Genomic DNA, 21,808 nt, shown 5'->3' on the forward strand with positions numbered 1-21,808 from the left:
ATATCATTCAACAACAATATGTTTGTTCCTCGGAATTTGCCATTTCTTGATGTCTTAAAAAAGTGAGCCATGATCTCAAACAGAATCGTCTAAATACAGAAAAATATAGATTCAGGTCAAAAAGGATTGAAAATACTTACTAGTACTGTAAATAACAGTAAGGGAAGACAGCTACAACAGGTATCATTCACTGTCCTTGCACAGTGGATGCATTTAATAGGTCGGACATACAAAAATAAACCACAACAAAGCAACACACATATTGTACAAATAAAAACCTGAAAGTATGTCTCACTGACAGAATTTGATCGGAGTGCATCTCATACTGTATCTGAGAAGTGGACACATGGTTTACATCTGTGACTAAAACACTGCTGCTATAGAGTATAGCACATGTAAGTGTGTTCAAAATGTCCTGACCAAAACAAAACGGTGTGATGGAGGCGTGGACGCAGTTGCTTATAATTTTAATATTAACAATAATAATAATAATAATAATAACATGTCACATTGGAAATGTTGATATCATGACATGATATCATAACATTGACACTGAGTGAAGACAGGATGGAGATAAAAAAACGTTTGCTAATGTTGATTCTTGTGTGTAAAATGTCCGTCATGCCCCCCAAACACACATCTCAAAAAAAAAAAAAAAAAAAGAAAACAAAGGAAAAAGAAAAATTGTCGGCTAAGGGTAAATTCACAAGTTGATGAAATATTCAAAAACAAAAACTTTTAAGAATTGTACAAGTATAAAAAAGCTACAAACATTAATAAATTACATCACTGACACATAAACACTTCACAAGGTGCTAGTAAAATAATTCCGAAACCCTTCAGGATACTAGAACTCGAACAAGAGGCTGGTCATAGAAACTTTAAGTGTTTTTTGTTTTTTTCCTTTTGTATCATTTTTCCCTCAAAGCTTCGTCTCTTGTTCAAACAGAATCACAATACAATTAGCTTTGTGTATGTAAGGCCATATGACAATAAAATGTATTATTTCTTCAGTTGTTTTCCAGGCAACACCTTTTAATCTAGCAAAAAAAAAGTTAAAAATGAGTCTCTGCCATTAAAAAAAACAAACAAAAAATGAAACAAAAGTTCAAAAGTTCGGACTATACTGTATATCCATATATATATATTTTTATTCATTTATTCATAATTAGCAAAACCGGTAAAAATGTAGAATTAAGCCTTAAGGGGAAAGGATACAAAAAGTAGTAATTTAAAAGGCTATGTACAAGCTACATTCTATATACTGTACTGTGTGAAGCCATAAAAATGCAGAGATGAGTCTAGGTTGTCGGTGCTGCCTGAGAAAGCAAACGAAGAGAGAAAGTATCCCCATGTAACTGCAGACCTGACATGGATGAGGCTTATCATTAGCTACATAGTGTCAGAACTCCTATGCTGTTCCTGTCCAAACACACCCAATCCTGTTCAGCGGGCCTCGGTACCTTTCAGTCCTAAGTTCGCCTATGTTTAACCGTGTGAAGCATCCTGACGCTGCTGCTGTTTGATACACGTTGTGCTTTACAGTTGTTCCAAGAAGAACCACTTCCTATCCGTGACTCAACACAAATAAATAAATATCACCGCTGATAGTGCTCTGCAAAAGTAAGTGTTAACATGAACAGATAAATGCTCCAGTTGACTCCAATCCAAACTGTGCACTGCCAAACACTGACAATCTCGGCTGGAAAGGAAGAAAGGAGGTGCGTTCTCCATTTCGACCTGTCCATCATCACTGTGGCAATGATAAGCTGCATCCATAGAGTAGGAATTAATGTCTAAAACCCCCAAACCCTGACCCAAGCGCACATGCAACTGTATACATGCAAGGGATACTTTCAAAAATCTTGGAATGACTGCAATGTACTTCTACTTCACGTTTTAGCAACCCCTGATAAACTGACAGCTGTAGTAAAATGAGACATGTTCTCTTAAAAAATATTTATAGTAGGTTCTGTACACTTTAATATCTGAAAGTTATAAAGTATAAGTAGAGGCAAAAACCTATTTGAGTGATGTTCTTCTTAGAAATTGAAAAATGCATGATTTTCTTTTTTTTTCCATTGTTGGCTTTAATCAGTGAACAGGGGGTGAGGCTGGGATGGGACCCAGCTCATGAATTCCCAGTCCTACAGCAGTCTGCTGCATGCTACAGGAGAAGCTTTCCATTTCGATGGATCTTTAAAATCTTTCCAAGTCTCTGTTTGGCTGTTGCCATGCCTTTCTTTAGCCGCTTTGCTGTGAAAAGAAGAAGAAAAGACAGCACAGATGAGAGGAGTGTTGTTGCTGCTGCTGCTGCTGCTGCTGCTGCTGCAGTGACAACTTCTGTTTTTTTCAGAGATGAAATCTTTACTGCCTTATGAAACTACATAATATATGCTGAAACCTTCCTTCATGTTCATCTTCTTTTTTCCTGTCTCCATTCAACAGCACGACTATGTTTCTTGACCCATTACTGCCACCTGTTGATCAGTGTTATAATGCAAATTTGTTGGCAGGAACGTGTCCTGCTGCTGGAGCCACTTATAAAACTGATGGCTGGGGGTCACAGTCATCAGCTGCCTTCGTCCCCCTCCCCCTACATGTGGACCGTTTCATAGCACCACTAAAGGTCAAAAACTCCACGAGGTTCCTTTAAGCGCAAACATAATAACAGCAGTTTGTGTTGTAATTCCTCACTGTCGCCAGTAGAGGTCCATAATTCTCACAGATTAGTTACTCCTTTCATCAGACCGGTTATTTTAGGTTAAACAAATCACAATGCAATGCAATGTGAAAAGGTAAGCGAGTGCAACTGATCACATTAATATCTCTATTCAAACTAATGGTAAGCTGTCCCATTGTTGCTGAGATATTCCAGCCTGGACCCCAGTGGAGGGCTGACACTGCCTTCCCTGAAACGCCGCTACTAGCCTGGCTAAAACTACAAATAATGATGTTTAGCGTAGTGAAACCGGCTCTCCAGCTAACTGACGGTACTGGTCTGAACTTTCTTCTTGGTCATATAACCAGTCTAACATTTCATCATTCGACTCACCTTTGGCGTCTGCTGACCCCACACGATCCCCCTTTGCCATGCTGCTGCTGTTGGTGCTCGTGGAGTTGGTGCTGTTGTTGGGAGAGGACATGGACGGTCGCCTCTGGCTGAGAAAAACCCCCGGCGCCATGGGCTGCGGCCCGCCCGGCGACTTCACTGTCCCAGTGTTGAACTCGTGGTCTGTCAGGCTGCCATCTTGGGAGTCCAGATTGTGCTCCGGTGAGCTACTGTCCTGAGAAATTTTCGGGGGCTCCTCGATTACTATTGCCTTCTTTTTGGTGCTTTTCTTCTTCTTCTTGGTTTTCTGCTGCTCCTCCTGTCGACACATATCGTTTTTGTTGAGCAACACTTACAGAGACAGTTACTATCATGCTGAAAGATACCGTCATGGCGTACCTGATGAGACAGCTTTGCTGCAGCTGCAGCCAGTCCCGTCTCTATGGAGGCCACTCTGGCCCCGTCTCTCGCTGGCCGCTCCTGTCGAGGAATTGAGGGTCCAACCCGGGCTATAATCACATCGATACAAGGGTTTACAAGACGTTCACTTCATAACATGGTAGAACCTTCATCAGTATTGCAAGCATTTACCTGTGGGGCTGTAGGGAGTGTCGTCACTGCTTTTCCGTTTTTTCGATCTGGATTTGAAAACAGGATTATCCTCTTCAGACTCCAACGAGGGGTAAACTAAAATCAAAAGATGCAACAGATTACTAACACATCATGCATGTAGCAAAACTTTACCGACCAATCACTGACACACATGTAAATCATAGAATGTGACTTAAGTGCACTTATTTGTACTTTCCGTGCGTCTAAAATGGTGGAAGTTTCCAGTGACAGCATGCAGGCCAGCTGTGAGACAGCTGTTGACTGGCTCCTTCTCTCTGCCTGCTCACAGAACAACCCTTCCAATCTAGGCATTTTAATGTCTGATAATTGAATGATCAAGATAAAAAATGGCCTGTTTACAAAAGAGGAAAGGAGTACCAGTGTGTGAGAAGCCTGAAGATTTCAGAGCGAGAATGTTCGTGCTACGAACAACTAATTAGACACTAATTACAAGTTCAAAAAGCATGTAAAATAACATTTCCAAACTTGTGTTAATGGCTTATTAACAAGCCGGGAGGGTCCAAACAGCTGTGCTTGGATGGGCCTTACAAAGAAAGCATTTCAGAGGAAAAAAAACAAAAAAAAACAAATTGGAGCAACACGAGAGGGTGGGTTTGGAAAGGACGCATGAAAATTAAACAAAAAGCCTATCATCTACTCCTAATGAAAAGTTCCAGGCCAAATTTAGAATTAAAGACCTCCATGTTGATCCATCAGGGGTCAATCTGTTTTTAACAGAACCTGTTAGCACCAGAGAATCAGGCATGGCACATAATTATTTTCTCATTCATTTGCTCAGAAAATAACCCCGTCACACTGGCCTGACCTTGCTGAGCTGCAGTCATGTGGTGCGCTCTGACAGTCAGATAAAACAGGAACAAGGTGAAGGAGGCGGCTTTTGGCGCTCACCATAATCTGAGTCCTTGAAACAGGCGTCCATGTGATCCTGGTCGTCGTCGTAGTCCAGACTCTCAATACTGCTGCTTTTCCTGGGTTTCTTCGGGAGTCGCTTGCTGGGCCGCTTGCTGTCATTGCTGCCTCCGCCGCCGCCGCCCTTCTTGCTGCCCTGCATGCTGTGCGAGTTGCTCTTTGACTGGCTATTGTTTTTGGACTGGCTGTTGCTCCACGGTTGCTGCAAGCTGTCTGAAGACGACAGGTTGGCCATGGACAGCATGCCCTGAATGGCCTCCTGTGTGCTGGGAGATGCAGGTGGCTGACTGTAAGTACGTCAATAAAAAATACACAACAACACAGCCATTACACAGCAGTCAACATGCTGGCAGAGGTGAAGAGTGACTGAGAGAAATAACTGGAAAAGGTTTTAGTCCATGTAAATGTCAGCAGTTGCGCTATGAAGTATCATCATCATTTGACACCTGCAAAGTATTAAAAGTTCTTCTGAATCTGGAAGAGCAACGTAAAACGGTCGGATCTAAATACTCTCTACGGACCTGTGATTACATTAAGAAGCAGCTAAGAAAATATATTCACGCACCTATTAAGCTATTAGCTGCTGAGCTGCAACAATGACCACAGTGACTATCAGACGCTGCCATAATGAACTGTGGCCACCCCATCCCCCTCACTCGCTGAGTTTCCTCTTCAAAGCAGCAAAACAATTTGAGAAATTAACATATTTCAGCCCATGTTTCCTTTCTTTCTTTCATTCCTCATTTGTAGCTTTCAATGTGGTGGAAATAGACCATCAAGAGCTGAACAAAACAGCAAACAGCAGAAGGCACGGGGAAGCGCCTGGAGCCACGCAGTGTTTGATAGATTAAGGCGGGGTGAAACAAACACTGACTTAACACAAACTGCTGACAGAGTCTGTGTAAATTGTTGCTCCAGTCACTAGTTGATTTTTCAGCTCGAAGTGAAGTTATAAAATTCAGCTTTTTCATCCAATTATATTGTCGTTGAGCAGGCCATTTGTTTGTCAGTAGGTTGCTCATTAAGGAGCGCAAGTCCGAAAATGAATTTACTGAAAGGAAAAAAAGGTCCAGTGGGAGCCATTTACAGAGTAATGCTGTGCGTGTACTGTAACCCAAGTGTGTTTGGATGGAAAGCTTCCACTGGTGTTGAAGGAAACAGAGTGAAGCAGCAGAAAAGAATGACGTGAGGGGAGGTCCGTCTACCTGTTGGTGCTGTAGTCAATCCCACCCACTTGCTTGCTCGCCTGCAGCAGGTCAAGAATCCCCGCCGCACTGCCGCCCTTCTTCTTCACCTTTGAGTTGCGGCTTTTGACTTCAGGCTTGGCCTCTGTGTCTATGTGCAGAGTCTCTTCATCTGAGGAGTCCACACTCTGATTTAGGAGAAAGTGGACAGATGGAGACAGACATGAGAGACACAGCGACAGAGGAATGTGGTGTTGGTCCAGAGTTGAGACATTTGTATATTACATGTCCTTGGCCACAATAACCCACTAGAAGGCCTCGGTGAAAAATGAGCTGTGGACCCCTACTGAACCCCTCTTTGTGGTTATTTAGTTTAACAATTTATTTAGAAATATGCAAAATGAAAAATTTGACACATGTAGACAAAACACGTAGCAATACAGGCCTGCTCGATGCATTTGATCGTTTCACTTGATACACCTAAACTAACTTGCATTTAATGAAATTACCACAAAAAATGAGCCACTCAGTAAATCTGGGGCTTCTGTGACCCCAGAGGATCTGGATCCCGGAGCAGTTGCCCATTTTAGCCATTTAGTAATCCAGCCTTGGATCTGACTGGAGTTACCTATGAGACTATGGAAAAGGACTGCTTTTATAGAGCACTCTTATAGTCTACTGACCACCCGAAGCACTTTACAACACACACCACACACACACCACCAAAGCCATCAGGTCTGTTTCAGGGTTCAGCATCTCGCCCAAGAACACTTGGACATGCAGACGGCAGGAGCTGTGGGGTTCTGCTCTGCTTTCCATTGACCTCTCAATGGCATCTGATGAAAGTCTGTTTCTTCCTCTTCCTTTGTTCACGCCACAGTGACAGTATTCCCCTCATCAATGAGAGCTGGTCCTCAGCTGAGGGAGCTTCTTCTGGTTTACCCACAATGTTGAAGATTTACCAAAAATGAAGTTTTGACCTTCTTTCTTTTAAACATCTGAACTTTAAAGAGGCACTCTCTGTTCTAGTGCATGAAATCTCCTTGAACATGATTGCTTTTTAAATGATTTCAGATGAGTATTAGGACTCGTGAGGAGATGTCCACTGAACAGTGTCCACACATTCATACAGTAGTGTAATCAGATTTCCATTGCTTGAACATTAGCTATGTCAACATTTCGTTATCATCAAGGCCATTAGTCAAAGGTGATGTGCTGTCACGTCATGTGATGTGATACGCACCTTGGTAACCAAGGGTTGGAACTTTGGTTTCTTGGCTGGCTGAATGGGTTCTCTGATGTCTGACAAAACTGGAAAAATTAATTAATTCATATCATCATTGAGCAACAGCTACAACACAAGTTGTTCATCCAAATTTTTTTTCATAAAACAGGCAGTAGGGCTGGGTCTCCATATGTGTTAGCAGTGTGAATACAATATCTGGTCTTCAGTACTCATAACAAAACAATACCTTCTTTAAAAAAAACTGTACTTTATTTTGGTGAATTTAAATATATTCTAACCTCCCCGACATTAAACTGAAGTACCATTTTATTCACTCAGAGGGTTATTTTGCTTAGCTTTGTGCTCTCTAGTGCCACCAGCATTTTCAAATGACAATGAAGCTGTGGCAGCTAACGCTAGGAGCAATTTTTCATGAAGATCAAAGAATTTTGTCAATATAGAAAAAAATGAAAGAATTTCACCAGGAAATGTTGGCTTACAAAGTAAAAATGATAATATGATCAAGCGTTTTCTGGAGATTTTCAACACTTGGGGTACTCAGTGCTACAGATACGTTTAAGTTGAGAAAGTGTTGAGGTTTGAAACCCAGCCCTGGCCGACTGTTCAAATACTCTGAAACACTCACAGGACTGATCTCTCTTAACGGTGTTCTTTTTCCGCCTGATGGGGAATTCGTCAATCTTCAGCTCGCCCTCATCTGAGACATACTCATACTCGTCCCTCACCGGCTTGGTTTTGTCCTCTTTTAGGTTTTGTAATGATCCAAAAACACTTGAGTTGGTCTGAGGTTTCAGCGTCTTGGAGCTGAAAAGGAAACCACAGGACAATAAGGGAGTGATACCAGGCTGAGTCTGGCACTCACAGAGAGGAGTCCTTGAATTAGCTCTAATGGATATGCTGCTGATAGCCACATAGCTCTATAATCATCATAATACACCACATGAGAAGGTTAACCTGCTCTCCTCCCCACAGCCCTTTCATGAAACGTTTACATGGCAATCACAGCCATTCCATACATACCCGAGCATTTTCTTGTGAGACATAGTAAAGCTGAATTTGTCTTTATTGCCTGACAGCGGAGTTCTGTCAAATCTGCACTCTTCCTCCATTTTCAGCAGGGAGTCTGGTTTACTATTCTGTGAAGGCAAAAAGGAAACACTGTCAAATGAGCTCATCATGGATATATTGGTATTTACATTTTAGGTGACAAGACTGAAAGATCAGTGTTTAAAAATTCTTTTGATGCTGCACTTACCAATATTTTCTATTAAAATGGATCAAATGACTGACTAATGCAAAAAGGGACGAACCACAGAGATTCTCATCCAGCTCTGTGGTTCACCTCAGCCCCGCAGAGCCTAAATGCTCTTTTAGCTCTTTACTTTTCTCAAGGGTAGGTGGAGACCAAAACAGAGCTAAAACAAGGGAAATCATGAGCTTGTATTCACTAGACGTGACACCAAAGCAAAGTTCATTTAATAGTTACGTTTATAGAGTTTACAGTTCAGAAGGTTTACAGTCAGACGTCTCATGTAGCTGACAAACATACATTTTGTTGCCTTCTTTAGTTGTTTTTATTGTTTAGTTTCCAGTGACGTTAACTCTTTAAAGCTGTTTCACTTGCTGTTGGTGTTTTTGACGGCTTCATTTTTCTACATATCTGAGTCACAGCAATTTAGTGACCAAAAAGAGTTAAAGAGTTCTTATCAAAAGTGTGAGAGTGATTTTTTTAAACTCTAAAAACACCGATTTTGGTGATGGCCTCAAAAATTCTAATTCCTGTCAGATATAAAAATTGATTTGAATATGTTCTAACCTCGTATCTGCTCTCTTTCAGAACTGTGCGTCTGGTTGTGCGGAAGTCACTATCTGCTTCATAACAACTTATTTTTGATCGGCCATCTTTTTCTCTAACTCTCAGAGGTTACTGTCTTTTGCTAACCATGTAACTGTGACCAATAGTAGAATCTGTTTAAATTACATAATAATAAATAATCAGCATGATACAATTGTGCACATTTCCTTCTTGTTCCGGGATGCTGACTCTCTAACAGGGTTAGGGGAAAATACCGTAGCTGTCATCAAATGGCTACTGCAATTAACTGAAATCCAAGCACACAGATTTGCAGATGTAACGTGTCACGTTAACCAGAGACGTCATTTTGTTTGAATTTTAACATCTGCTATTTGACTCCAAAATGACATGACTGGAACTAGAAAATGTATTATCAGGCTAAATACAATTCTTTTTAAAGACACAAGTACTATTATGTAAAATAGCAGGTGGAAGGAATTTGATTAAAATAAAAAACTACTACTGAAATGCTCACAGTGTCAATCTCCACAGATCTTATTCACCTCTGACATTTTCTGACCTAATTCAAACTAAACCAAACATACTAAGAGGAATTCAAAACGGCTGCCATAAAAATCACCACTGAGCAGACTATGTAATTAACTGAAATCCAAGAATATACACTTTCAAATATTCACTCCTCAACAATTTGGACTCTAAATTAAAGGCATGCGACGACGTGGTGTAACCTGAAACTGACATTTCACACTGTCCAACGCATGGCTTTTAATTGACAGTAACATACAGTGTGGGCCTAATTGCCCTGCACTTTTACATCAATCAATAGCGATCACACGTGAAGGTGGTCTCCCCTGACCTTGGTAAACATCTAACAGGGTCTCTGCTCCATCTGTAAATGCTTGGCCTGCTGTGAAGGAGCAGTTGGATGGAGATCCTTGGAGGGACTGCAAACATTCCACAGCAGTTTGGCATCGAATTTTCCATGAAACTAAAGCCTAAATGTCTTCCGTTCAACAAAATTACATTTCTGCTCCGAAAAAGCCTCCCCCTGTTGTTCGGCACTAATGATACAACAAACTTTTTTTGTAAAAGATGAGAGCATATGTAAATACTTAGATGGAACACAGTGGATCTGGACGTGGCGTAATTCCATTAGGTAAACTGTGGGAGGGTGAATGTTTCTGGAGCAGCTCTGACGAGCTGCAGGCCTCAAATGTGAGATTTGGGCCACATCATTATTTCTGCTGATTGCTTTGAAGTGAAGTGCGCAAATCACTTTGGATGATCCGACATTTTTTTCCTAGCTGCTCAGCTTGTAACCTTCACAACTGCTCCAGTCTTCTTTTCTTAAGGACGCCAAGCCTTCCCTTAATTTTAGCTTTTAAAAGATTGTGATATCATTTGCTTCGGCCTGGAACAAACAGGCGTTAGTTTAAATCATGACAAAACTTGTCAGCGGAAATATTCTTACCTTATATTTCCATTTTGCCTCAGTCTTATTTTTATTCTGCTCTCTGATTTCAAACTTTTCCACGTTGTTATGCTTTGATATTTCCTTCTCCGACATACTCAGGACATTCTTAACAGCCTGCAAAATGGACATTTTGCAACAAAGACACAATTATTAACAGAACAACACATCCAAGAGTAACTATGGGCTGCTTTCGCTATCCTGCATTATATGGTTAAATCTGATAATCAAGGATGCTAAATGGCTCAAATAAAGCTACAAAAACTAAGGACACAAATGACCACTCCCCAAAATCAGTGCAGTGTTTTATTTACACTAACATTACCTTTGTCTTTTTTGGCTGGTCCATTTTACTCAAGATGTCTTTTGCATGGGACTCAAGAGCTGCGAAGCTGGAGGGTTTAGGAGGCGGTGACAACTCCTTCGCTTTCTTCGCTTTCTTCTTTCCTCCTTCCTTGACCTTCGGTACCTTCGGAGGCTTGGGGGCCTTGGGCATCTTTGGAGGTTTGGGAGGCTTGGGAGGCTTCGGGGGCTTGGAAGCTTTCTTTCTGGCTTTCTCTCTGCTGGGTGAGGGGACGTGGGCTGGGGAGACGGGCTCTTCAGGCTCAGAGTGGGTGGATGGTGGTTCCTCCACTGGTACCTTAATGCTGGGCTCACTCTTAATGGCTTTGGTTGCATTCTAGAAATAAAAGCAGTGAGCTATGATTTCGTAAACGGCAATTAAACCCCACCAATACAAATCAATTAAAAGATCATTAAAAAAAAAAAGACTCAATGACACTTTTGATAAAAAAAAGTCATTATTTTAACATCTGCTGATTTGATGGCTGTTTGAAGGCATCACTCTGGTACCTTGAGATTGCTGATTTTGTCATGATTTTTGACATTTTGTAGGTTAATCACTCATCAAAAAAAAAAAGAATGAAAGAAATGAAGGAAAGAACTGAAAGGATAGAATAAGCAATTGTAAAAGTTGTTAGTTGGACCTGTAAAATCTTATCTATATCACAAAGTCTGACACCTGCTTTTGTCCTATTTTCCCAGTTAAACTAACATCCAGCTGCAGGGGGGTCCCCCTCACCTGCACTGACAACCACCTTTCTCCTCAGGACTTTAAGAAGAGTTAACATAACGTCTCTGTCAAGTCAGGAACCATTCCCAGTAAACAGCAGAATACAGTTTCTTGTAGTGTTCTTGGTGAAAAAGAAATACTACCTAAATTAAATAAATAAATAAATAAATAAATAAATAAATAAATAAATAAATAAATACAAGGCTAACTTGGTTGACGTTAGGTAAGGTTCAGGTGATATTAATATCAGTGTTAGTATGAGACTATAAAGCCATGTGTCACAGATCATTCTACCACTCTACAATGAATAAAACGGAAATATAAAGCTGTTGCTGGTGCCAGGGTTTGATTTTCATGAAAATCCTTATGTGCCTATAAAGCTAATACTTTTGCTTTTATGTGTTTGTGTCATTAAAGGACAAGTCCCACCTCACACCTGCAGACCCTGCTCTCCTCTCATGGAACAAAACAAAGAGCATAACCTTACAAACTCTGAAGATACAAGTAGAGAAGTTAAAACTCTAATGTTTGTCTTGTGTGTGAGAGGAAAGGTGATAGGGCCATTAAAATGAAAGGGGTTCTTCCTCTGGGGAACATGAATGCTCTTGCAGATTTCACGGTCTTCTTCCATTAGACTATGTAATATTTGATGTGCAAAGCTGACATACTGAGCTGAGGTTGGCACTAAAGGAAATTTCACTGACTGTCCAAAACCAAAGAGGAGTGATTGAGACATCTTTGGACAGAGACCGAAACTGTCGTCTTTTACTGCCACTTGGAGCCATCAAAGTGTAAAAAGACATGGAAATCATGTCATATTTATGCCAGAATAAATCAAAATACCTCTGACAGTCTGATCTCTTTTGCAAGATCCTTAATGAGCTGCGATGGTTTCATATTCTCTGGAAGCTCATCTTCATGTTCCAAGAGAGCCTGTCAGGAGGAAAAGCAACACGACTGTCAATCCTTCTCACAGCATCTCACACGGATGACTGACGCACAAAGACTGATGTGTCCATACCTGTTTTTTAGTCCAAGCTCTGAAGGCTCCATTGATGATCTTGGCACCATGTATCAGGTACGGGGCTGGTTGCTTGTTTGCTTTATGTAAACCTGCACAAAAAAGAGTGCACATGCTATCACTGAACGAATGCTGACTTTTAAACATGCATTTGCAGGATGGAACTGAACGAGCCTCTCACAAACACAAGAACCGACGAGCTGACACTTCAGGCTGTAATGTTCATGTCTTGTGCATTTAAAGCTGTTTCTAATTACAAAACAGTTTTTCATTATCTGTTCTCCACATGTCTGCTCAGCAAAACTGTGCTCTGCACTCAATGAGAATAAAGTTATAGATGTGGATTGTAAAGATAAGACAATAATGTTAAATTGAACATGATGCTGTGATTTTGTTGCACTGAGCACAGACACTCAGACCTCCTCAGGCTCACCTGTGGTGTCTGGGTGGAACCAGAGTATCCCAGATTCACGTTACCTTTGACTTATTTTTCAACAGCGGGATAAAAGGCATGAAATGTGATTTTTGCTAATTGGATCCAAGCCACATGTGGAGGTGGTTTGAAATGCGATGCCAATCAGGTTTCTGCAGGTGCGCCTCAGTCCAGATATTCTGTCAGCTCAAATCGTATTTCAAGGAGTCTTTTGCGTCACTCCAAATGCAACAGAGAGCGACGCGTCGAATCCAGACGGACAGAGGTGCATCAGAGTGGCTGAGCAGCATTAAACATCACAATGCCTGAGTTTCTCTGGTGCGACGGATGAGTTCTGCACCGTGACTTATGTTGTTACCACAGCAACCCATGTTTGTGAGGTCTGGACACACAAATCAGAGCTGGTCACTTGGACAGTCTGTCTTAAAGATCTGATTTGAGAAACAAATCTGATTTGTCTGCAGTCTGAAGTTACGTAACTCCTCCCACCTCCTGGTGATCGGATTGCCTATCTGTGATTTCGATTCCCCATGATTGGACCATATGAAAACAGAAACCATCGCCAAACCCTTCTGTGACAACTGTAGCCCTGATTTATGTGAATTTCTGCAAACTCAGCTTTAATGTGCATTCCTCTTTAATTTCAGTTTAATGGCAGAAAAGCACCATCTGAATGTGTACAGCTCTATCAACTGAAGTGGATTTACAACCAAAACAGGAAAGTATTAATAATATCGAGGCAAAATAGCAGCAGCGGTGCAGTGAGTCTTTTTCCTGCACTGAAAGAGCTGACCTTGAAGTTAAAAAGAATAATGGCATATTAATGGCAAGGCCTTGTGGGTTAGAAGTAGTGTGCACCACACACAATACAGACATACACAGAAAATGGTGGAAACATAAACAATTGGCCCAAGCCAGCTGAGGGGAGTTTAAACACAGGCTTGTAATGGAGCAAGTGATTCTAGCTGGGCCAAACCTTTTGAAGCTAATCATCTGTGAACTCGGCGATTCACCGATTTAATGACTGAAATAATATTAGAGCATCCAGCTCCTCATCTGTGCAGCAGACACGCAGCCGTACGGTCAACACGAGGCTCGGAAAAAGGCTTTTCTGACAGTGTTTGTATTTTCTCTGCTTTCATGCATTCTTCTGGAGAAATGGTGAGTTAAATGAGGATGTATGTTTACATTAAAATACCACATATTAGAGCAAAAATTAGATCTATGAGGCCATCAAACTGATTTCAGAGTTTACCTTTGAATCGCTCGAGGAGATGTCGTCCCACATACCAGCACGCTGTCTCAAAGTTGGGGAAGGGGGTGAGAGTTTTGACCTTTAGCCGCTTCTCGATTTCATACGCTCTGAGGAGGATAAACCGAGATGTTTCAGCTAAACATCGTCATGCATTACCAACAGGTTTATTGCAACAAACTATGCAATTCACAAGGTATTTCCAAATGTGAAGAATTCATAAACAGATTGGAATTTGGAGTTAATATCAAGTCCTAAATGAGGACCCAGTGGAAAGTACTGCGTAAGATCAGCCAAGATTCAATACGCTTATGTCTTCAAGTCACACTAAATCCCCCCAAATTAGGACATGACTGTCTGCAGGAGGCATGGTGGATCACTGCAATTAAAATAAAAAAGGCCAACTACCAGACACAAGGGTGACAAGACAGCACAAAGACTGAATGAGTGTGGAATAAGACAGCTGTCCAGACCTCATCTGCATCTCCACACTCAGGTTGTGGACAAAGTGTCCAGAGAATGCCAGGCAGTCGACCGGAGTCAGTATTGCATTGATCCATCCTGAGGACAAAAATATGCCATGGTTGTAAATAATAAAGATTCATTCATTAATTATTTCTAATGAAAGGTTAAAGAAAAATTTCTACTACTATTTGATTAATAGCGGAGTTTAGACGTGGGAGAGTCCATATCATTCATACTGTGGTAGCTCTTTATTATGATTTTTGCATCAACTTAATGCAAATTTAATTTGCTTTTGCCATGTATGTAATTTGCTAGATTAACCAAAAACAAACATTGTCGTCTTATTTTATCCATAAATAATTTCTCAGTTCATCTTCCATAAAAATATATATCAAAACATAAGATATATAAAAATTATATATAGTGTGTCTGAAGAATCTCCAACCCCAAATGCACAGTTTCATCACTCTAAAAAGACAAAAAGAAGTCAAACCATGTATGTTTTACCTTTTGTTATCAATGGCAAAATTTGAATCTAGTATCCACAAAAAATGTGTTGTTAACATTGTTTAAATATTTTAACCTCTTCATTTCTCTTGAATTTAGTAGATTTTATGGTAAAGAATGCTTTTTTAATGAATAGTCTCTAAAAGCTCAGAATACAGTGAAAATGTCCATCACAAGTTCCCAGAGTGAAACCCAAAGTTACTCAGTTTACAAAAAGAAGCTGAAATCACTTAATTATTTTAACATGAAACGTATAAAATAAATGAGAAATATCCATTTTATACACATGCTGTGGTGTCTCTGGAATCTCCATAAAAATGTTAAACAACGTTTTGCTGGTTGAAACAATTCTTGACATGTGTTGTTAAAACAAACGCAGCTATAAGTCCTCGCAGCAGTTTTAATAACATTTTTAACGAAGTGCTGTAATTTTGCAAGGTTTTTCCCTCATAAATGAAACACTATCATTTATATCATTGCGTGTTCTTCTAAATCATGCTGCGCTGTGCTCGTGACCTGAGTGCAGCTCTGACCTGATGGGATGAACAGAGTCTGCCCTTGCTTCAGAGTACATTTGTAACACTTGTCCACCTGGTCGGCAAAGAACATTTCGCTGTGATTGGACGATGATCTCCAGCGCTCGTACAGAGACAGGTTGGCAGAGGTGGGCTTGATGAGGAAGAAGATCTTTTCTCCCTGCAAACACAAACACAGTCACATTTTCTGGCACTGTCATCACATGAGAGATGGAGTTTAATGCATTCCACATTTCCTGTCGAGGGCCTCTTAAAGAATCCATTCAGAATGAAAACAGATCACTGCTGTAGAAACGGGCTGTCATCCTATCACAGGCAGATGACACTGACTGCCTCATACCTATTTTTGTTCCAAGGCCAACTCTGATTCAACATACTGGTCTAACCATGAGCGCGACAGACCTTTAGGACGTGGTACCAGACGGAGGCGCCACCGCACTCGATGTGGAAGTCTGTGTAGCTGTCTTTGACACAGATGAGACAGTATTTGGTGACTTTTGGCTTCCCGAGCAGAGCGTCATCGGGCCAGTAGTTTTCTACCCAAGACAACCGCCGCACGATCTGTGGACTCTCCACTATACTGTTCATCCTGTCCCAGAAAAACACACAGAGAAATGAGTACCAGGAGTTTTCCAGACGAGCATCTTCATGAGCCAAAAGGCACTTTGGATACTTCATTTCAAACTGCACCATCAGAGTGCGTACCTCGTGTCAGAGAACTCCAGGTTGATGACATTTAACACTTTCTTTCTGTTTGTGCTGTAGTAATAATCGACAAACTCTTTGAGCTTCATCTTGCTGTCGGTCTGTTTGGTGACGTCAACGACGTCCACGCCGACATCAGGTCCTGAGACAACAACAGAGGACACAGAAGACACGATAAAACAAGCTGAAGAAAAACTAACCGCTTACAAGCTAAACATTTTCTTTAAACAGGAAACTGGTTTACAAAATATGTCTGGAGCAGGACACTGTTGATATGTAACAAGTGATCTCATCACTGAGGCCCAGCACACTGGAAAGATAAAGAACACATGCGCCACCTATTGAAAAGCAAAGGGTATTGTACATTGTTAGTCTTGTGATTCTCTGTGAGGGGGAAATGAAAGGCATTGCAGGTAATCAACTTAATTAATGAGATTTAGTTTGAATCCAGACACTCATGAAGTGCATAGAGATGTTCGCTCCTCTATTGCGCATGCTCTTATTTCTAAATCACTGCCTGAACAAGTTTCATTCTGTTTTGTGTAATATCCATGATACTCTTGGATATCTACAGTGAGTAGTAGTAGTGACAGAATTAACAGAAGCAGTACTTTAGTATATCAGGTGTAGCACTAGTACAGTAATAGTAGTAGTGATCATTGCAGTAATGATTCTGTAATAGCAGTTGTAGCAGTAACAGTAGCAGCACTAGCAGTAGTCACAGTAGTAGTAGGGGTAGTATTTATGGTAGATGTTGCTATACAACTAATTACAGATGCATATATGTAGAATTACATCAGTTTAATAGTGGCAGTAGTACTAATTTTAGTATTAGGGGCAGAATAACAAGTAAACAGTATTAGCAGTTACAACAGTAATAGCAGTACTGTTATTACAGGCATGAGTGGTGTTAGTAGTTGCACTGACAGTATTAGTTAAATAGTACTATATTTATATATTTATATATATTTATTGATAGAAACAACAGTAGAAGTAGTTTGACAAAGCCTTATAGCAGTAATAGTTGCTAATCAGTAGTAGTAGCGCTGCAGTAGCAGTAGTAGCAGTTACATATGTAGTTGCAGTAACAGTACTAGTAAGAACTGTGGTAGTAGTAGTAGAAGTAAGAGCATAAGTCGTGAGGTTACAGTCTCTGACTTCCTTACCAACGTAGTTCTCCACATCACTGATGTAGAAGGTGGGGGCGGGCATGGACATGCCCAGGCCGTCCTTCTTCTGAGCCAGGATTGGCTCGTTGAAGCCGTTCTCCTCCAGGTAATCCATGGTCAGCTGACTGCCACTTAGCTTCACCACCACATCATCAGCACTGTGCACACACACAACCAGAGCGAGTGAGAAGTGTGCTGAAGCATTTCGAAAGCTTCTCCCAAACTCAAGACATTCTATTAGCTCTGGTGACTGAGCGAGCAACATGGAAATGGATCTGAAGGCAGATCTCGAAAAGTAATAAGACAGTGCCCCCCAGTGGAGTGATTAACACAGTGAGCAATAACACTGACACCATTCTAATACTGAAGTGTCTCAAGTGACATTTCATGAGGTCTAATCAATATGAGGAAACATGTCATTTCATTATCACTGAATTTATCAAATGTGATCCCAACTAGAGAGTGTTGAGTCAGACTACTTCAATCATATGTGAGGTTTAATTGTCCCTAATTCAATCAACCTCACATTATCACCCCATTGATGGTGCTGGCAGCTCTACAGTTCAGTAACAGCAAAGAAAATAGGATGTGTTGACAATGATTTACCTGGGAAACGTCCGACTGCGAAGCTCCTTTATGAAAACCTGACTGCCGTTCTGAACAGCTTTGATATCTGTGCTTTGCCCCGTGTCATGTTTGCTCCAGTTCTTTTTCTTTTTCACTGAAGAAGAGAAGAAAATCAAACATAAAACACTCACCAACATCAAGAACGCAGCGCCACACAACAGGACACTGAGACAAACAATTCTGCTTTCCTTAAAAAACTTTTGAGGATTTGATATTGTGCGACAGAAAGCTGAGAACAAATCATCACATCACCAAGGCGGTTTGACTTCTTCTTCGTTAGCAGTGCAGCCCCTGCTGAGGGGGCTACTTACATGTGGATTTGCCGTGAGTCTTCTCGCAGTTTGGACAGTGATATATGTCAATATCTGGAGCGTCATCTTCATCCACCCCAACACAGCTGGAACAACACAGTAAACACTTTTTAACATTTCAGAATGCAACCTTTTTCAAGCATGTATATGTTTGTTAGGCTTCTGACTGATGCTTTTCTTTGGTTTCTCTCTATTTCCCTGCAGTGTAACAGTCAACTTGCCTGACAGAGACTTGAAACTTGGTCGAGTTTCATAATCAGTCACAGTGAGATCATGCATGCTTTTATTTTGGTCAAAATTGTAAAGTTATCACTGCACTGACAGCAGAGCTGCAAGTAATGATACTTTTCATGATCAATTAATCTGATAATTATTTTCTCCATGAATCAGTGGGTAAGTGAAATTAGAAAATAGAGAAACAGCCATCACACTTTCCTAAAGCTCAAGAAGATGTCTACAAATAGCTTGTTTTTTCTGACAACAGTCAAAAACACGATGATATTCACTTTAAAGTAATATAAAACACACACATCATGGCCTTGAGCAACATGAAGTGTTTGTAATTGGTACTAAAATGAAACGTGAACCATGAAAAACAGTGGAACAGTCCTTTAAAAGGAGTCATGGTCCACAGCAGAATGACATCAGACCGTACAGTACAGAGCAGGACAAAGGGACAGGGCAGTGGAGGACAGCACGACACGTACATCAGACTATAAATACCCATCTACACACTGTATATGCAGAAGCGCTCTATATCTTAGCACTGTGGTTTGCAGCGCGGCAGCTGTGAAAGGAAGTGTTGCGTGAATTAGCACGAGGCAGTTCGCCTCCACTGTTCCTTTCATGTATTGATCCTCTCTACATTTGACAATTTATACTTCTGTATTTAGAAACTTTCACTACTTTTTATTTCTCAGACTTTTTGTGACTTTTGTGTAATCCTCAATGCACAACCCTCTTATGTAAAGAGGAAAACTGCATGAGAGATGAAATCTGAGGCTACAGGTGAAAGCTTTAAGTCACAATGGAAGACAAATACAGTGCTTCAGGTGATAAAGTTGGAATAACATACACAGATGTGTATAATGTCCCAACTTATACACATCCCAAACGTGTGGAAAACATAGATAAAAATGGAATCCAATGATTTGCAAATCCTTTTTGACCTACAGGATATTCACCTGAATATAGTACAAAGACAGGGGTATGTTTTCTTCTGCTTTACATCACCTTTTCTTTTAACAACGCTCAGTAAGCATTTGGGAACAGAGGACACTAATTGCCGAAATTTTGAAAGTGGCATTTTCAATTTTTACTTGATATATGACTTCAGTTGCTCAACAGTCAAGGATGTCTGCTGTCCTATTTTGTGCTTCATAATGCGCGACACAAAGGGTTTGAAAAATAAGGACTTGTCCAGAAAATGTCAAAGTGAAGTTAAGATTGGGAATTTTGGAAATTTTGCACAATTTCAATATAAAGATTGAACCTTAAGTGAACTTATTTGGGGGGGAAAGTATGCACACTTCCATCACATGTACAGACAATTATTCGACATCCCATCAAATAGTAATTTAGTAAACTTCCAACCCTCTGCATGCACGCTGCATTCTTCCATCACATGTGCAGCGCAACCACTGCCAACACTACAGCACTGCCTGAGCCAGAGGACTGCAGCCCCAACCTGATTAGATTGTTTCATTTCACTTTAGTTTAGTTCTTATCTTCAGCAGGAAAAAGCAGCAGAGCAATGAAAAAGCACTGGCTGCTGTGGATCTGACTCAGTTTAAAATCTGTTCTCCAGCAGGTCTTCTGATGTCCCACAGAGAGGACAAAAGCAGTAAAGATATGAACAAGACAAAGAGATGATTAAAGTTAACAAACATTTTTTAAAAATGTTATATTTTTTAGGGTATTTCAGTTAATCAGCAGATAGTAGCCTAAAGCAAAGTACAGTTAGAACTTGTTAACATCTGCTAGTTTTTGCTAACCAGCTGTTACCATGTGGGCTGCAGCTCATTTGAGCATGCTAATTGAGGAGTTTTAATCAATCTATTTCCATTCAGTCAACTCAATTCATTAAACTTCAGCTCAGCTAAATTGTTGATTTTTTCATGTCTATTAGAAGTGTTTTCAATTATGTCTGCTAATGATATGATAAAAGGTTTGGTTCAGTGTGGACATGACATGGTGCATACAGCCAGAGCAAATAACCCATATATTTCCATTGCATTCCCATTGTTTCTAATAGATTCCTCTTAATTCCCATAGAAAGTGGTGACTTCCCTAAAAAGACGTTGTCTTGATGGCAGCAATTGTTGCTCCAAAACCTGTATGTACCTTTCAGCGGTAACAGGCCTTCACAGATGTGTAAGTTACCCATGGCACGGGCACGAACACTAACCTCACGCACCAGATGGTTTGTTCCACAGAACCATCTGGGAAGTCGTCTTTAGAAACAGTTTGGAAAAGGGAGGCGCTGTCAAAGAGTACTTAGCAGGTGACTGGATGAAACATCTGCCTATCACAAGCTAACTTAAACCAATCAGATCAACGAGCCATATGATGCAGAGGGACTCTTGCTAAAGTCCATTGGGAGAACAGGAAAAACATCTTCTCCATTTAGAAAAGTTTTCAGTGCTGTTCCAGTTCTGGTATAACTCATGCTATAGCAGAATCTATGCTAACCTCCTTGGGAGCCGTCAGTGTTGTTTTCAAACAAACAGTCACTTCTCACTGTCGTCACACTGAAACAACACCAGTACCTTCCAGTAATTCCTCAAAGGACGCTGACTGGTCTGAAACAGCTATGGTTTGGCCACAAACACACTGAACTAATTGAAGCCTGGCAAGATCATCTCGCGAATCCAGCTGCCTCACAAACACACCTGCTTTGGAACTTTGCCCTGGTCACAGTCTGGATGGTCTGTTTACGCCTTAGTGCAGAGGACACTACATCCATGATTTCCAAAAACAACTGGACAACTGAAATACCCGTCAGACCACAGAACACTTTCCCACTTTACATCAGTTGATCTGAGGTGAGCTCAGGGTCCAGAGGAGTTGGCAGCATAGTAGAGTCGTAACATTTGCAGATGCTGTGATGAACTGTGCCACCGACAATGTCTTCCTGAGGTCATGTAGCCACATCCTTTATACAGTTATGTTGGTTTTAATGCAGCGCTGCCTGACGGGTTGAAGTCACGCCATTCAGTGTTGGTTTCCAACCTTTCTCCTTACATGCAGAGAATCCTCTGGACTCTCTGAATCTTGTGAATTGTAGGAGGTGAAATTCGTAAATTCCTCCTATTTGTTTGTTGAGAACCGTTCTTCAACTCTTTGCCCACGCAGTTTTTCACAAAGTGTTGAACCTCTCTCCATCCTCGCTTGTGAATG

General features: G+C 40.8%; 1 protein-coding gene across 2 annotated transcripts in view; it reads right to left on the reverse strand.

The window, feature by feature from the left end:
- Positions 1–886: 886 nt before the first annotated feature.
- Positions 887–21,808, reverse strand: part of phf2 (PHD finger protein 2) — a 32,992-nt gene continuing 12,070 nt past the window's right edge. Inside the window, exons 2-22 of one of the 2 annotated variants that reach the window (XM_070958534.1) lie at positions 18,410–18,495; positions 18,078–18,192; positions 17,469–17,629; positions 16,303–16,444; positions 16,000–16,186; positions 15,595–15,757; positions 14,563–14,650; positions 14,093–14,199; positions 12,405–12,496; positions 12,227–12,316; positions 10,637–10,990; positions 10,312–10,428; positions 8,045–8,160; positions 7,650–7,828; positions 7,022–7,089; positions 5,800–5,966; positions 4,574–4,881; positions 3,644–3,739; positions 3,452–3,561; positions 3,056–3,371; positions 887–2,256 (exon numbers count right to left, since the gene is read on the reverse strand). In XM_070958534.1, the coding sequence (XP_070814635.1) occupies positions 2,168–2,256; positions 3,056–3,371; positions 3,452–3,561; positions 3,644–3,739; positions 4,574–4,881; positions 5,800–5,966; positions 7,022–7,089; positions 7,650–7,828; positions 8,045–8,160; positions 10,312–10,428; positions 10,637–10,990; positions 12,227–12,316; positions 12,405–12,496; positions 14,093–14,199; positions 14,563–14,650; positions 15,595–15,757; positions 16,000–16,186; positions 16,303–16,444; positions 17,469–17,629; positions 18,078–18,192; positions 18,410–18,495 (3,151 nt within the window). In that variant the 3' untranslated portion in view covers positions 887–2,167. The remainder of the gene's footprint in view (positions 2,257–3,055; positions 3,372–3,451; positions 3,562–3,643; positions 3,740–4,573; positions 4,882–5,799; positions 5,967–7,021; positions 7,090–7,649; positions 7,829–8,044; positions 8,161–10,311; positions 10,429–10,636; positions 10,991–12,226; positions 12,317–12,404; positions 12,497–14,092; positions 14,200–14,562; positions 14,651–15,594; positions 15,758–15,999; positions 16,187–16,302; positions 16,445–17,468; positions 17,630–18,077; positions 18,193–18,409; positions 18,496–21,808) is intronic. The other variant, XM_070958535.1, reaches the window with a different exon arrangement.

The sequence above is a fragment of the Chaetodon trifascialis genome, chromosome 3, assembly GCF_039877785.1.
Source record: "Chaetodon trifascialis isolate fChaTrf1 chromosome 3, fChaTrf1.hap1, whole genome shotgun sequence".
Lineage (NCBI taxonomy): Eukaryota > Metazoa > Chordata > Actinopteri > Chaetodontiformes > Chaetodontidae > Chaetodon > Chaetodon trifascialis.